This window comes from Terrapene carolina, unplaced genomic scaffold (genome assembly GCF_002925995.2).
Source record: "Terrapene carolina triunguis isolate 2854851 unplaced genomic scaffold, T_m_triunguis-2.0 Scaffold998, whole genome shotgun sequence".
Taxonomy (NCBI): domain Eukaryota; kingdom Metazoa; phylum Chordata; order Testudines; family Emydidae; genus Terrapene; species Terrapene triunguis.
In genome coordinates, this window is record NW_020665349.1 from 3678965 (window position 1) to 3693309 (window position 14345).

Genomic DNA, 14345 nt, shown 5'->3' on the forward strand with positions numbered 1-14345 from the left:
CCTTACTGATCTAAACAGTTATGGTGTTTTCCCCCCCCCCCCCCCATGTGTATGTATGTGTGTGTATATATTTATTTATATTTTCATTCCATGTTGGTCGGTTTAATTACTTTCCCTCACTAATTTAAATATAGGTATACACAAGACCAAACTAGCCATTTTAACCAGACTTAAGTTATTGATTACCTCAGTCTTGGATATTTTAAAGTTTGTCAATTACTAGATTAAGACTTAATCTAAAAAACACTAACCCCTGTACAAGAACAAAAAGATACCATATCTACTTCTGTTGTACATAAATTCTCTTTCAAAGCTACAAAACAACCAAACATTATGCAAAATTCTGCTCACTCATAACCCAGTTACTGAAAAATTACTTGTTCGCCTCAGAGGAGTATGCATGAGGCTTGCCAAATAGAAGCTCAGAGAATTTTAGTGTTATGTAATACACTAATCAATTTGCCTACATTTGCATCCACACAAGCTGTACAGCTAACAACTGAACAAGTGTTATTTTTGTGCAGCACATTAATATCCAGAAAATCTTTACTGCTTCATGTACTGGGATTACCTTCACAGATTTATTTATACTGTTGCAGCACCCAAAGTTCCCAGTCAGATCAGGGCCCCATAGTATTGGGTTCTATTAAAAAAATAATAATAAAGTGACAATCTCTGCCCTGAAGAGTTTACAGTTAGATTTTTTTGGCTATATGCAAATGGCATTTAAGTCACAAAATTTTCCTCACAAGAGGGTGGAGGCAAAATTCAGCCCCAATGCGTATAAATATTTTAATGCTAAAAGTATTTTGCAAATATATTCAGCAAAAAAGAAAAGTAAATTTAAAAGTGTTTTAGAAAATTCCATCTCAAAGTGGGGCACTTCTGGCTTTCTGGTCAGTTTTGACCCTATTTTATTCTTTGGGTACTGTGTTGCTGTAACTGAAATGGAGACTGGGGAAGAAGAGAAGCTCTTTTGTGCCCAACCATTTGACAACAGTTTATAATGTTCCTTGAATAAGTGGGTACAAAAAGCCACTATCCATGCTATAGATTGTACATTGCACTTATTTTTGCTGCTTGTCGGAATTGACTGAGCTCTGCTTTACAAAAGCTACCAAGTTCTTGTGAGTGGGGGGTGGAAGCATTACTCCACCTTCAGGGGAAAAAATGCATTTCCATAGTGGGAGTGTTTGTTCATTGTAAGTGTTTGGATTAGAGACCGGTCCTCATACTAGTAGGCTCATTTAAATTAGTGTACTACCTGCTGTTTCTTGTTTCAGAAACAAACTAAGCTGTACCTGACCCCACCAGTTTTGAAGGCAGTCCCAAAGAGGGCCCCCATCCCAAAAAGCAGATATGCAAGATCTGCATCAAAAATTGCCAATATTTTATGGCCTTAGAAGGAAGACTTCCACCACAAGGCATGATAGAGTGTCTGGAGGACATCCATGTAAGTACCTGTTGATATGCATACATTAAGCTACACTTGAACAGCATCTTTTGAACAAAAAGATCCCAAGGAGAGAGAGACAGACAAAATGGAACATAGCAACTTTACAGAGCACAGCAACACTACGGATGTTTGACAGGATTCCAGATTCCAGTACCCGGATCTTCCTCATATGGAAAGACCAAGGAGTCAGATGTTGGGGAAATGACCTCAGGAGTATGTGAGCAATGGCATGTGCAGTGCTAACTGCTTGATGTTTACTGGGACACTGGATCCTCAAAAAAGTCAGTCTGCATTTGGATGAGGGATTTAGCATTTCATTTTGGATTCTTTTATCAGGATAGGGGAAGAGTAATCAGGTATCCCCAATGACAGGATTGAAAATCCTCTAGCTTTTATTATAAAAAAGAATTGTTCTGAGCAAATCAGATACAGAAACAGCCCCTGCAGCCTAGATCATGGTATGTGCTGCAGTGTGTGTATCCCACAATCAATTATGTATTAGGCTTTGCAGCATATGTAATAGCCCATTATTTTACAGATGGAACAGAAGCACAAAACACAAACTTACAAGGCAGTATGTCCAATTATACCTAAAGGTAAAACACAGTTCATTTGCTTTTCAACTGTGATTAGAGTTGATTTTAATACAGCTAGAGCAATAAAACAGATTAATGATCTTGTGAGTCTGCATCATTAGTTCATTATCCTGTACAGTTCAGTTGTTTAACACAAAAAAGCCACAACAGCAAGATTTTAGTTTGCAAATTAAACGTACTAGAAAGTCAGATTAGTCAGCATTTGCCATAGGATGTTAAAACGGTTTAATGTTAAAATGAAGCCATTCCTTATTAAGTCAGGACTGCATCTAAAAAAACCTAAATACAGCAAATTAATAAAGGCATTTTTGTATATTCTTAGATGTTCACCAATGAAATTATGAAGCCAGACACATGAACTATGCTTTAAAGTTACTGAAAAATTAAGAGGGACACTAGAGCTTTGCTACACGGCCAGATTTTAGATAACCATTTCAGATTAAGTTCCTTAGGTGAAAAAGGGAAGGTAAAAGGAAACAGCCGTGTGCACCATTCGATTACTAGAGAATCTGTGCTGGTGGATATCATACCTGTGGATCCTTATTCACACCAGTACATATTATTGGTAGACCTTTCGGTTACAGGTAAGTAGCAGTTAAGAACCAAGGAATTCTGCACCCTCTAGCCAAGGCAGTTTCCAGAAATGAAACTTATTTGTAAACAAATCTAATCAATAACAGGAGTCTATCACCAACTCAAAAAAAAATGTACAAGGTAAGTATTTGATGATTTGTATTCTATCTGTCCACACCGGTAGAAACACTTAAAAGATTAGAAAAGAATACAAAATCCTGCAGCATACCTTTGCCTTTAAATGGCCATGCTCAAAACACTAGCTAGCTAGCACTGTGTTTGGGAAGAGAGGAAACAGCAGATAAAACAAGCGTGGGGTCTTCTGCTAGGCTTTAAACAGAGCAATTCCATAATAAAAGTCATCTTTTGTAATGACTTTTAACTAACAGCTATCGAGTAAAACTGAACCCTGGTCACTTTGCCCTGGGGGCCCTCTACCATTTTGCACCAACAAGAAAAGAATTTCTCCTTCCTTTCTATAATTCAAGGGGGGGAAAAAAAAAAAAAAAAAAAAAATAAAAAAAAAAAAAGGGAAAAAAAAAAAAAAAAAAAAAAGATTGAAAAGTCCCACTGGTCTCAGTGTGGGCATTTCTCAAGTCTACAGGAAAAAAGTATGAGTGTTCAGAGTTTACAGATGCCCAAAGGAAGATGAGGAAGCTGTTCGCTGGAGACTTTTGAGTAACAGGCAGGTCATCTAATGTATATGATGATGTGCTTCAAGAAATGGGAGGACAAAAAGTAAAAATTCTGGGGCCAGAAGGTGAGACACACAAGGCCTCTTGGAAGTTTGGAGACACCTATAAGGCAGGTCTTGGCATTATACAACCAGGAAGGTTTGACATCCACCTGTCACGGAGTGTGGGGGGACACAAGGCCCTGCACCCCCGGCTTCCTGCGATTCACCATGACTATCAGCCAGCCAGTAAAGCAGGTGGTGTATTTAGACGACAGGAACATGGCCCAATACAGGTCTTGCAGGAACAGACAACCGGACCCCCTTAGTTTGGTCCATCTAGGGGTCCCGGGGGCACCACAGCCCCATTGGGGGGGCAGAGCCCCATCTGGGCTCCCCTCCATTACACTAGCCAGCTCCTCAAACTCTAACTCTCTCCAGCATCTCTCACCCAGCCTCTCCCCGGCTCCTCCACCAGCCTTTGTCCAGTTTCCCGGGCAAAGGTGTCACCTGGCTCCAACCCCCTTCCTGGGTTCTCATGTTACATGCTCAGGTATCTTCCCTCAAGCCAAACTCCCTTGCAACCTTCCCAGGCCAACACTCCCCACTCAGCATTCAAAGACCACATTAAGAACAGTCCCAGTTCGTCACACCACCTCATAACAATAAATGAGGTAGTTCAAAATTTTGGTGATTTCAGCACTAACAAATTTAAAACTGATCTTAGGAAACAAGCAATCCATAAGCAACCTCTGGAAATAACTGCTAAGCAATATCAAGGCCAAAAGCTTAGCTGGATTCAAAAAAGGATTAGACATTTATATGGATAATAAGAACATCCACAATTACATCAGCTAGGATAAAAGTTTATAAAAAGGATTAAAGGGATACCAACTCTCATGCTTCAGGACACATGTCAGCAACTAACTGCAGTGCCATATCAGTCTCTGGAAACCTTCATGATTGGAATGGAGCATTGGAAGCTAATTAAAATTTTTAGAACAATGGGATAAACAATTTACTAAGGGCTAGCATACAAAAACTTAATTAAATCAGCTCAAGTCAGTTCCCTTTAACTAAAATAACTAGATAGGTTTAAAAGTGTGTGGGGACAGTTATTTCAGAATAAAAGTGGCTCAAAGTCAACCAACTTTGCCTAAAATCAACTGTAACCACTTTCATTCACTGACATGCAGCAAAACAACTAAACAGGCTTAAAGGTAATACCTTGTTATTTCAGTGCAATTTTGTGTGTGTAGACCAGCCCTAAATCTGACTGTACTACAACGCAACATGACATTTTTAGGATTCAAGGGAGCACTGAAGTGCTCCCGTCAGTGATTAAGTGTCATTTGGGGCTTGTCTAGACTAGGCTTTTAAAGGTTCATCTTTAGAAACCTTGGAGGTTCAACCTCACTCTGCCTACATGCTTTTATAATGTATTAGCTAAAATGTTCTTAAAACGTACCCTTTACCCACCTCGCCAGTAATTTCACTGAGGTCAGGATGTTCTTTTGTTAATGAAGAAGTCGGATTTATAATTGTTGTTCAGTACCCTGTGTGCTTTTGCAAGGGGTGCTTTATAAAAAAAGATCATTTAAAGAAGACCTTAGTCACTGGAAGCACTAAGGTTCACCAAGCAGCAGCGTTCCCTCTAATTTTTCCCCACGCATGTGCGGAATGAATTTTGTTATGTGCACCAATATGAAAGTGATGTGTGACACATCACCTCCATATTGTTACACTACAAAATTCATGTGGCGGGGTGGGGCTGAGGGGTTTGAAGTGTGGGAGGGGGCGCGGGCTCTCGGATAGGGATGGGATGAGGGGTTTGGGGTGCGGGCTGTCCCGGGGCTACAGCGGGGAAAGGACTCCCCTCCCCCCCCCGACCCTCTCCCCCGACTGCAGCAGGGTGGGGCTGGGGAAGAGGCATCTCTCCCCGCCACAGCTCAGAGTGCCTGCACGGCGCTTAACAGGCTGCTGCGCAGCCATGCAGCTTAGAGGGAACTTAACCAAGCAGAATGAAGGGTTGGATGGTAGGAGTATGTGCACTCATCCCACATGCAAGGTTTTTTAGGGACATTTAAAGCATGGGTTAGCCATCTTTTTAAAATACTTGGTAAGCTGCTAAAGAGCAGCAGAAACCTCTTCACAGCTACAGAAAGCCACTTAAATTGGACGTTAGACCCATGAAGTAAAGCGGGCCCTTTTGGAATTGTGATAAAGGAATTTTAATCATCAAAATTCGTGCCAGCTGAAAAGAATACAAAGAGAGCTGGAAGAGAGCAAGAGCTGGAATACCAAGGTTCACACTGCTCCAGAGGCCAGTGTCAACTATGCCATGTTTTTTGTACCTCTTTTCACCATTTTAATAGAAAACACAAGAAAGATACCATACAAAAGTTCAACACAAGATTACTGGACCAACTGAATCTGAACAGGTCACTCTACTATCAATAGAAGGTAAGCTTTACATGTTTATGTCCAGCCTTCTACTAAGAATTGTAACTAAAAGCCTGCAAAAATATTAAGAACTCTCGTAACGCTGAGGCAGCACGATCCAAACAGGCAGAGCACAAGCGCAAGTCAGAACATCTGAGTTATATTCCTAGACCAGCCACTATCTCACTGTTCAATTTTAGGCATTTATTGAAATTTTTACCCTATATATGATTTACACATCTTATTTTATATGTGACTTTTGAAAATGGGTCTTTGGCACTTTTACTGTAGGGCCTAACTTTCACACTTACTGAGCACTCTCATATTCAACTGAAGTCCATGGCAGCAGCAGATTCTCAGTTCCCCTGGGAAAAAATATTTTCTTAATGCCTCTGCATCGGCAAGACCTTCTTTAATTATTTGTATTATCATAGCAACTGGGAGTCTGAGTCATGTACCAGGATGCAACTGTGATAGGCACTGTACAAACACAGGACAAAAAGACGGCCCCTGCCCTAAAGAGCTTACAACCCAAATGTAAGACAAGAGACTGACTGATACAGACAGACCGATGGGAGAATACAAGGAAACAAACAATGAAACACTTAGAGGAGAGAAAAGTGATCAGGAACAGTCAGCATGGATTCACCAAGGGCAAGTCATGCCTGACTAACCTAATTGTCTTCTAAGATGAGATAACTGGCTCTGTGGATGAGGGGAAAGCAGTGGATGTGTTATTCCTTGACTTTAGCAAAGCTTTTGATATGGTCTCCCACAGTATTCTTGCCGCCAAGTTAAAGAAGTATGGGCTGGATGAATGGACTGTAAGGTGGATAGAAAGCTGGCTAGATCGTCGGGCTCAACGGGTAGTGATCAATGGCTCCATGTCTAGTTGGCAGCCGGTTTCAAGCGGAGTGCCCCAAGGGTCGGTCCTGGGGCCGGTTTTGTTTAATATCTTTATTAATGATCTGGAGGATGGTGTGGACTGCACTCTCAGCAAGTTTGCAGATGACACTAAACTGGGAGGCGTGGTAGATACACTAGAGGGTAGGGACCGGATACAGAGGGACCTAGACAAATTGGAGGATTAGGCCAAAAAAAACCTGATGAGGTTCAACAAGGACAAGTGCAGAGTCCTGCACTTAGGACGGAAGAATCTCATGCACTGCTACAGACTAGAGACCGAATGGCTGGGTAGCAGTTCTGCAGAAAAGGACCTAGGAGTCACAGTGGATGAGAAGCTGGATATGAGTCGACAGTGTGTCCTTGTTGCCAAGAAGGCTAACGGCATTTTGGGCTGTATAAGTAGGGGCACTGCCAGCAGATCGAGGAACGTGATCGTTCCCCTTTATTCGACATTGGTGAGGCCTCATCTGGAGTACTGTGTCCAGTTTTGGGCCCCACACTACAAGAAGAATGTGGAAAAATTGGAAAGAGTCCAGCGGAGGGCAACAAAAATGATTAGGGGTCTGGAGCACATGACTTATGAGGAGAGGCTGAGGGAACTGGGATCATTTAGTCTCCAGAAAAGAAGAATGAGGGGGGGATTTGATAGCTGCTTTGAACTACCCGAGGGGGGGTTCCAAAGAGGATGGAGCTCGGCTGTTCTCAGTGGTGGCAGATGACAGAACAAGGAGTAATGGTCTCAAGTTGCAGTGGGGGAGGTCTAGATTGGATATTAGGAAAAACTTTTTCACTAGGAGGGTGGTGAAGCACTGGAATGCGTTACCTAGGGAGGTGGTGGAGTCTCCTTCTTTGGAGGTTTTTAAGGCCCGGCTTTACAAAGCCCTGGCTGGGATGATTTAGTTGGGAATTGGTCCTGCTTTGAGCAGGGGGTTGGACTAGATGACCTCCTGAGGTCCCTTCCAACCCTGATATTCTATGATTCTATGAATGAGACAACAGTGGTCAGCATAACAAGCAGTGGTCTCTGCCCACCAACAGCCTAACCAGTGTCAAGTCTTTTGTAGGCCTCATAGCAAAGGAGAGTTCTAAGGAGGGACTCAAAGGTTAACAATGAGGTAACTTTGCTGATATTTACTGGGATCTCCTCCCAAGCACGTGGGGCAGACGTATGAGAAAGCACGAAGTTGAACATGTGAGGAGTGGGGGCTGCCATCACGGCTGATCAGAGGCAAGCACCAATAGCTCAACAGCAAATGAGAGATGGTGGGGATTGACTATAAAGGGCCTTGAAAGTTAATAAAAGCAGCTTTGTGAATTGTTGTGACAACTGGGCCTACAAATGTACCTGAGTTGTGAGCTCAACTGTAAGAAGTAGGTAAAAATTTAGAAGATGTCATAATAACCTGTAACAAATGTTGACTGGAAAAGGGAGGTAAAAACTGAATTAGTCTAGTCTAAACAGAAGAGATCTATCGATATGATTCAAGGACTGTGTTGAAGTTAAAAACCAACAGATGTGGAGCCAAATGTTAGAGCCAAAATTGGTATCATATTAAGCCTATTTGGTAGATAAAATGAGGGCATGGACTATTAAAGATCCAAAAGGGAGTGGTGGGTAGAAAAATATTGTGGGGGAAAAGAACAAATAAAAAACAGATGAAAATATAGACAAAGGCTACTGGACCAAGCTCCACCACCATTATGGCTGTCCCTCACAGGTTTCCTGGAACCATGGGCCTTCATCATCCTGATCCTAAGAGGTGTCCTGACCAGGACAGGCCAGAGAGAGAGGGACCTAGATGATATTGTCACCCCTACCAGTTCCTGATGAATCCCAAACATCTTCTGGTGTGACACTTACCTTCTCTCATAACACCTAAGACTCTCAAACAGGGAGTTTTTCCTTCTAAAGATGGTTTACAGCTAAAGGGAAAAGGGGATGTTACCGCTTTCATTTTAGCATTTCATAATTTATATTTCAAATGCTTTAACTGCTTTTCCTTTTCTGTATTTTTAGTAAAAAGGTTAAAAAGATTTTTAATGGTGTTTGTGCCATGATGCCAGGCTTAGGTATCTGTTTAACAATCCCCGGACCTTGCTGAACACTGTTTAACATTAAATAGAGATTGGGTTATGTTAACACAGTTAGCCCTTTTAATCCATTTCAATTAATAGAGTGCTTTGAGATCTATGGATGAAAGTTACAGTACATACCAAGAATTGGGTTAGGAAAGCTTATCCAAAACATACTAGCCTAAGGAATAAACTTCCTAGCCAGAATGAAAAGTTTTGTATTGCTATTCATCTTCCCACAAAAATAGACTTTGGAAGAAAACACTGCATTATCTTCACAGCCATAAGGATTACATATGTAGCCCTTTTTTTATTTTAAATGGAAGCTTCAGTAATGCTTTGAGTTCTTTCCAAGTATTTATTATTACCCATAGACTTCCTGATGTTACTAGTGCAGATCATGCAACATTTTAACCACCATGTCATCTAGTTCTGCTTAGAGCAGGTCTAGATGACATTGTTAAAAATGTCTTCAGCACACTGTATGAACTAGAGTGTTCAAATTGCTACCACCCACGGAGCTGCACCATAGAAGTGCTGGTGGGAAATTAAGAACAAGTTGAATTCAGAAGATACCTTAGACAAATCCTTAACACTAGTAAAGTAACGAGGCAGCTTTTAAACAGATGCTAGCATTTACACAAAGCTATTTTATTGAACTAGGAACAGAGATGTCATTTTCCTAATAGATTTGAACCTACCACCTACTTTTGCCCACAGCTATATTTCCATGGAATGCTCTTTCACAGCTGAAAGTGCACTAGAAAAATCCCTGCTTCCATCTGAATACAGAGCTTAACCATTACAACTCACCCATCACTATTTCTCTTGTACAAAGACGTTGTACAAATACAGGTTCAGATACCAATTACTAGCAGATCAGAGATTCAGAAAGTTTATGATTAGCCTTCTGTAATTTTCTTCTGCCAAGAAATTAACACCTGGTGTTGCTTAACATGAAGTGGTGCCTTTACAAACATGTCACAGCTGGCAGTTACAAATACATCCTTATGGCAAAAAGACAAGCTATTAGTTCAAACTTCATTTAGTTTATTCAGATGTCAAGTTTTTGTTGCCAATGCACATAAATTAATTAAGTGTTTCACAAGGAAAAAGACAGAAGATTAAAACCAAGTTATGGATTCATGATAAAGTTTGTTATTGTTTTACTATCTACAGCATGATAGATGGCAAAAGGTATATGCATTTACAGCGATTAAACTACAGTAAGAATGTTAAGTTAGTGAAGTCAAGCACTCAAAAGCTGAAAAATGCTTGATGCCTGGTCCACCTTAATTCAGTTCCATTGTGCGTATGCATTCTAATAGACTGTAATTACATGATCACATACTCTTCCCCCAGACTCCTGCCTCATTCAGTGCGCAGGATGGACTCCTTCATTACACAACTCTGATTAATTCCCAGAGTACAGTCCATCCTGTGCGCTGATGGAATAAACCCTCCCTACTTGCACGGTCTCAGAGCCCCGGCTCCAGCCTAGCCTGAATGCATACACTGCAATTTTAGAGCCCCAAAGCCTGAGTCGGCTGACTTGGGCCAGCTGTGGGTTTTTCAATGCAGAATAGACATATCCAAAGAGGTATCCAATCACCACACCATGTTTAAGAATCTACCATTTCTGTAGTAAACACTGAAGCAGCCATGGAACTTCATTCTTTAATAATTTTTATGATGTTACCAAGAGAAATGTAAAATTATTTTCAATATCCATCAAAACATGTGGCAGGCCAAGACGACTCAGAAGTGAATATCCATGCACACACATTTTTACAAATGATGTTTGTTCTCTCAGAGAGTTCTATGGGTGGATATTTCCATAGTTACCTGCATATTTTTATCTTGAAAATATATTCAGCAGCTTATATATGGAAGTGTGGCTGCATAAAGGAGTTGAGTCTAGAACAGAGAATTATAACATTGTATCAGGGAACTCAGGAACAATTTTGTACTGTGAACCTTTATTGCGATAGAATGAAGCATCAAATGACAAGTTAAGAGACAGTAATATGCACGTGTTCCTGCATTGTACCTATTAATACAAGCAAAAAATGGAAAAACATTTTAATTTGATAGCATAGTTCTTAAAAACTCTCTATTGCAATCAGCCATTTTTCAGCCTAAAATAATAAGCATTAAGCCACTACATATGGTAATCAGTGTCTGTTTAAATTCACAGGAGTTTAAAACTTGGAAATACTAGCTACCTTACAACCAGGAAAAGAATTATCTGAAGGTCATCCATGCTGTAGTTTTCTATTTAAAACACTCTCTAAATGTAGAGACTGGTTTTCTGACCAAGTGTTTTAAACTCAATGTTATGGCATAGACTGGGAAATTACACTTAGACAAGCATAACATGCCTTCACGAAGTTCTGCTAATAGTAAACTATAACCAGCAATACTGTTCTAGCAATTTGTAACTTATCAGTTTATACAGAACCACACTGTGCAAAGCACATACCTGACCTTGTGGTTACAGAATCTTTAAGTAGCAGTCGCATTTAGAAGACACACAGATCCCTCAAGCCCTACATGCCAAGGGCATACATACCAATCTTCTTCTATTAGGCACTCAGTTTCTCTACTTCCAGAAGCCTTACTGGAAACCCGACTTCAACGCACAGGGAAGAAGGAAAGTCAGTCTAGCTATAGCACAAGAGTTACCTGCAATATCTAAAAAACTGAGACACTTGACCCTCAAAGGGAGGTGTAGAAGGGGAAGGAAGTAGAAAATATAGTTCCACTAAAGCCAGCGCAGGGCCCTCTGGCACATCCTCAAAAGATGAGGCCTAAATGCAGCAACACCTGTTGCAGAGGCAGCCAACAAGGGACAGTTTTGCCTCCAGTGAAAGTCGTTCTGGCTAAATCAGTCTTAAAAAGCCCAGAGACCTGAACATGAACTTCATGCCTTTCTCCCTAAGATGTCTGAACTGCATAATATCCCCAGAGTAGGGGGCTCCTTCCCAGCTTAAGATTTCACTTATAATGAAGACAAACAAGCCTGGCTTAGGATGCTTGAAGATCTGAGTCTTCCTGTAGGGATGGTATAATGGATTGGCTTTCTGAGGAAAACAAGGTAGAGTAGACAGGGCAGTTCAAGAATTCTTCGATGGGTTTGGCAAACTCTTGACATCCTGAGTTACTATTGGAATGGAAAGTGAGTGATAACAGAGGATTGTTTAAGAACGTTTTACTAGATACCCCAAATATAGAGACTTCTATAAGGTATTTGAATTGATACCACACAACATTTTGATTAAGAAAGGTTACAGGCCCCCTGCCTCAGGCTGAAGCCCTTGAGCTTCGACTGCCCCCCCCCCCCCCCCCTCCACACACACACCCAGGACAGTGGTGCTCAGGCATTGGCCCTCCCACCCAGGGTGGCGGGGCTTGGGTGGGCTCAGGCTTCGGTCCCCCCCAGGGTCGTGTAGAAATTTGTCGTCCGAGGAGGGATCGCAGTGCAATTCAGTTTGAGAACCCCTGCACTAGACCACACTGCATCCTATTGTTATATTCACTAGTTTCATAACAAGTTCAGTGTAGTGTCCTACATTATATTTAACAAAGGCGACGGACTCGTGGCTTCTGCATTTTTCCCCTGCCCTTGACCCAACCCACCTGTCTGTCTCTCACATGAATACCTTTATGCAGCCACCAAAAAAAGTCTCAAACAATGCACTGTGTTGGTTTTCCTTTCACACAACACAGGTGGTAACTGCAGACCATTCTAGATAGTGCATGCTCTGCAAACAACGAGCACAACAGATGAATTCTGGATTTTGTTGTCCCTTTCATCCAGTCTGACACCAAACTGAGACCATCACCATTCAGGATAGGGGCTACAAAAGTTGTGTGTGTCATACTTTAATATTACTATCTAAGGGAGATCAGCAGTAAAGGAACTAGAAGAAAACATTGCAGCCGAAGAAGTGGGTATTCACGCACGAAAGCTCACGCTCCTATACGTCTGTTAGTCTATAAGGTGCCACAGGACTCTCTGCTGCTTTTACAGATCCAGACTAACACGGCTACCCCTTTGATACACTAGAAGAAAAAACAGTCTTTCCTGCTGTTACAACAGGACTGACTGGGCATTGTCTGACATAAAAGCATCTGATACCTTCTGAAAGACATATGGTGTCCTTCTGCTGGAATGAAGCAGTTAGAGTTTCCCATAATCCTTTAGTCCACCAAACTGACTGCTTCTAGACATTTGTTTTTAGGTTCAGAGAGTCACAAGAGTTCACCATGCAGCATGGTGTTAAAGTACATGTGTGGAGAGGACTTAGTGAATTACCAAGAACTGAAAAGGCAAGGTTTCTACAAGCCAATAGCTATCTCTGCTAACTTACACACCATCACAGCTACAGGGCTACCATTACCCCTTGAATTAGTCTGCCAGTTCTACAGAGTTCCACAATCCTCCACATAGCCTAAAAATTCAAAGGTTGGGAGTATCAAGATACATCATGATTTCACAACACAAAACACAGGAGCTAGACCTGGAAGAGTACTAAGCAGTTCTTCATGTTGAAGCAAGATTGCACAACATACTAGGAAAATGCACTGTATGTAATGTAGATACAGATGTGTCATACAACTTCCCTTAGGAGATCACTTCCAGTTAAATTATATCAATGGTAGGATGGTTTTTGATATTCAAAGTTTTGCTTTGCTCAATTTTGTCCTATTATTCCTGGCATGGGAAATTCTATCTACTACATTAACTATGGCTACTCTTGTTGAGTGACAAGGTGGGTGGAAAAAGACACTGCCTCACCCACAGAAGTTGGTCCAGTAAGAGACAAGCTTTCGAGCCACACAGAGCTCTTCTTCAGAATCTGACATTGGTCCAATAAGAGATTACCTCACCCTCCTTTTCTCTCTAAAGACTGAGAGGTACGATATGGAGTGATCATTTTGTGAAGTGACACTTTAACAGCCTTTCCCAAACTGAATGGAAGTTCCCCGCATGCTCTCTGCCCCTCCAATGAGCCAATGTGGTCTCTTGGAAGTTAAATGTAGTGTATCAAAGGCAATTGTTCATTGTACACAGTGTGCTTGTGTGCTCCAGAAGGACATGTACTATTGTTCTATAGTGGATGTGAGCAGAAGCAAGGGAGCAAATATAGCACCCTGCCCTGAAAGGGTTATTTTGAAGACTAGAACTATAGGTGCTCATCTACATACAGGGCACTCATTACATTTATGTTACCGTACAATGTAAATACCATGGGGATTTAACAGCTGCAGCATTTAGACTGACCACTACTCTTAAAATAGAAGGATTTTTGCTTGACTTGAAACAGAGCCCCACTACTCAACTTTGTGTTAAAAGTATAAAATACCAGTCTGTGATCGGTGTCGGTCCGCCTACCCGCTAGGGGGCGGTGGGGAGCTACGTCGTCACGGGCTGGCCGGGGTTACGCCTCCGCCAGCGGGGAATTAGCAGCGGAAAGGCTGCCAGCCAGAGTTTGTAGCGCGCCCCTCAGGCAGGGGAGCACCGGCAAAGGTCAGTAGCGCGCCCCTCAGGCAGGGGAGCGCCGGCAAAGGTCAGTAGCGCGCCCCTCAGGCAGGGGAGCGCCGGCAAAGGTCAGCAGCGCGC

At 41.8% G+C, this 14345-nt stretch overlaps 1 protein-coding gene across 1 annotated transcript in view; it reads left to right on the plus strand.

Annotated features, from left to right (window-relative positions):
• The first annotated feature begins 1426 nt into the window (after positions 1–1426).
• The window catches only part of NOL6 (nucleolar protein 6), a 127823-nt gene continuing 114904 nt past the window's right edge, over positions 1427–14345 (plus strand). Inside the window, exon 1 of the mRNA XM_029913867.1 lies at positions 1427–1453. Within this exon, the coding sequence (XP_029769727.1) occupies positions 1427–1453 (27 nt within the window). The remainder of the gene's footprint in view (positions 1454–14345) is intronic.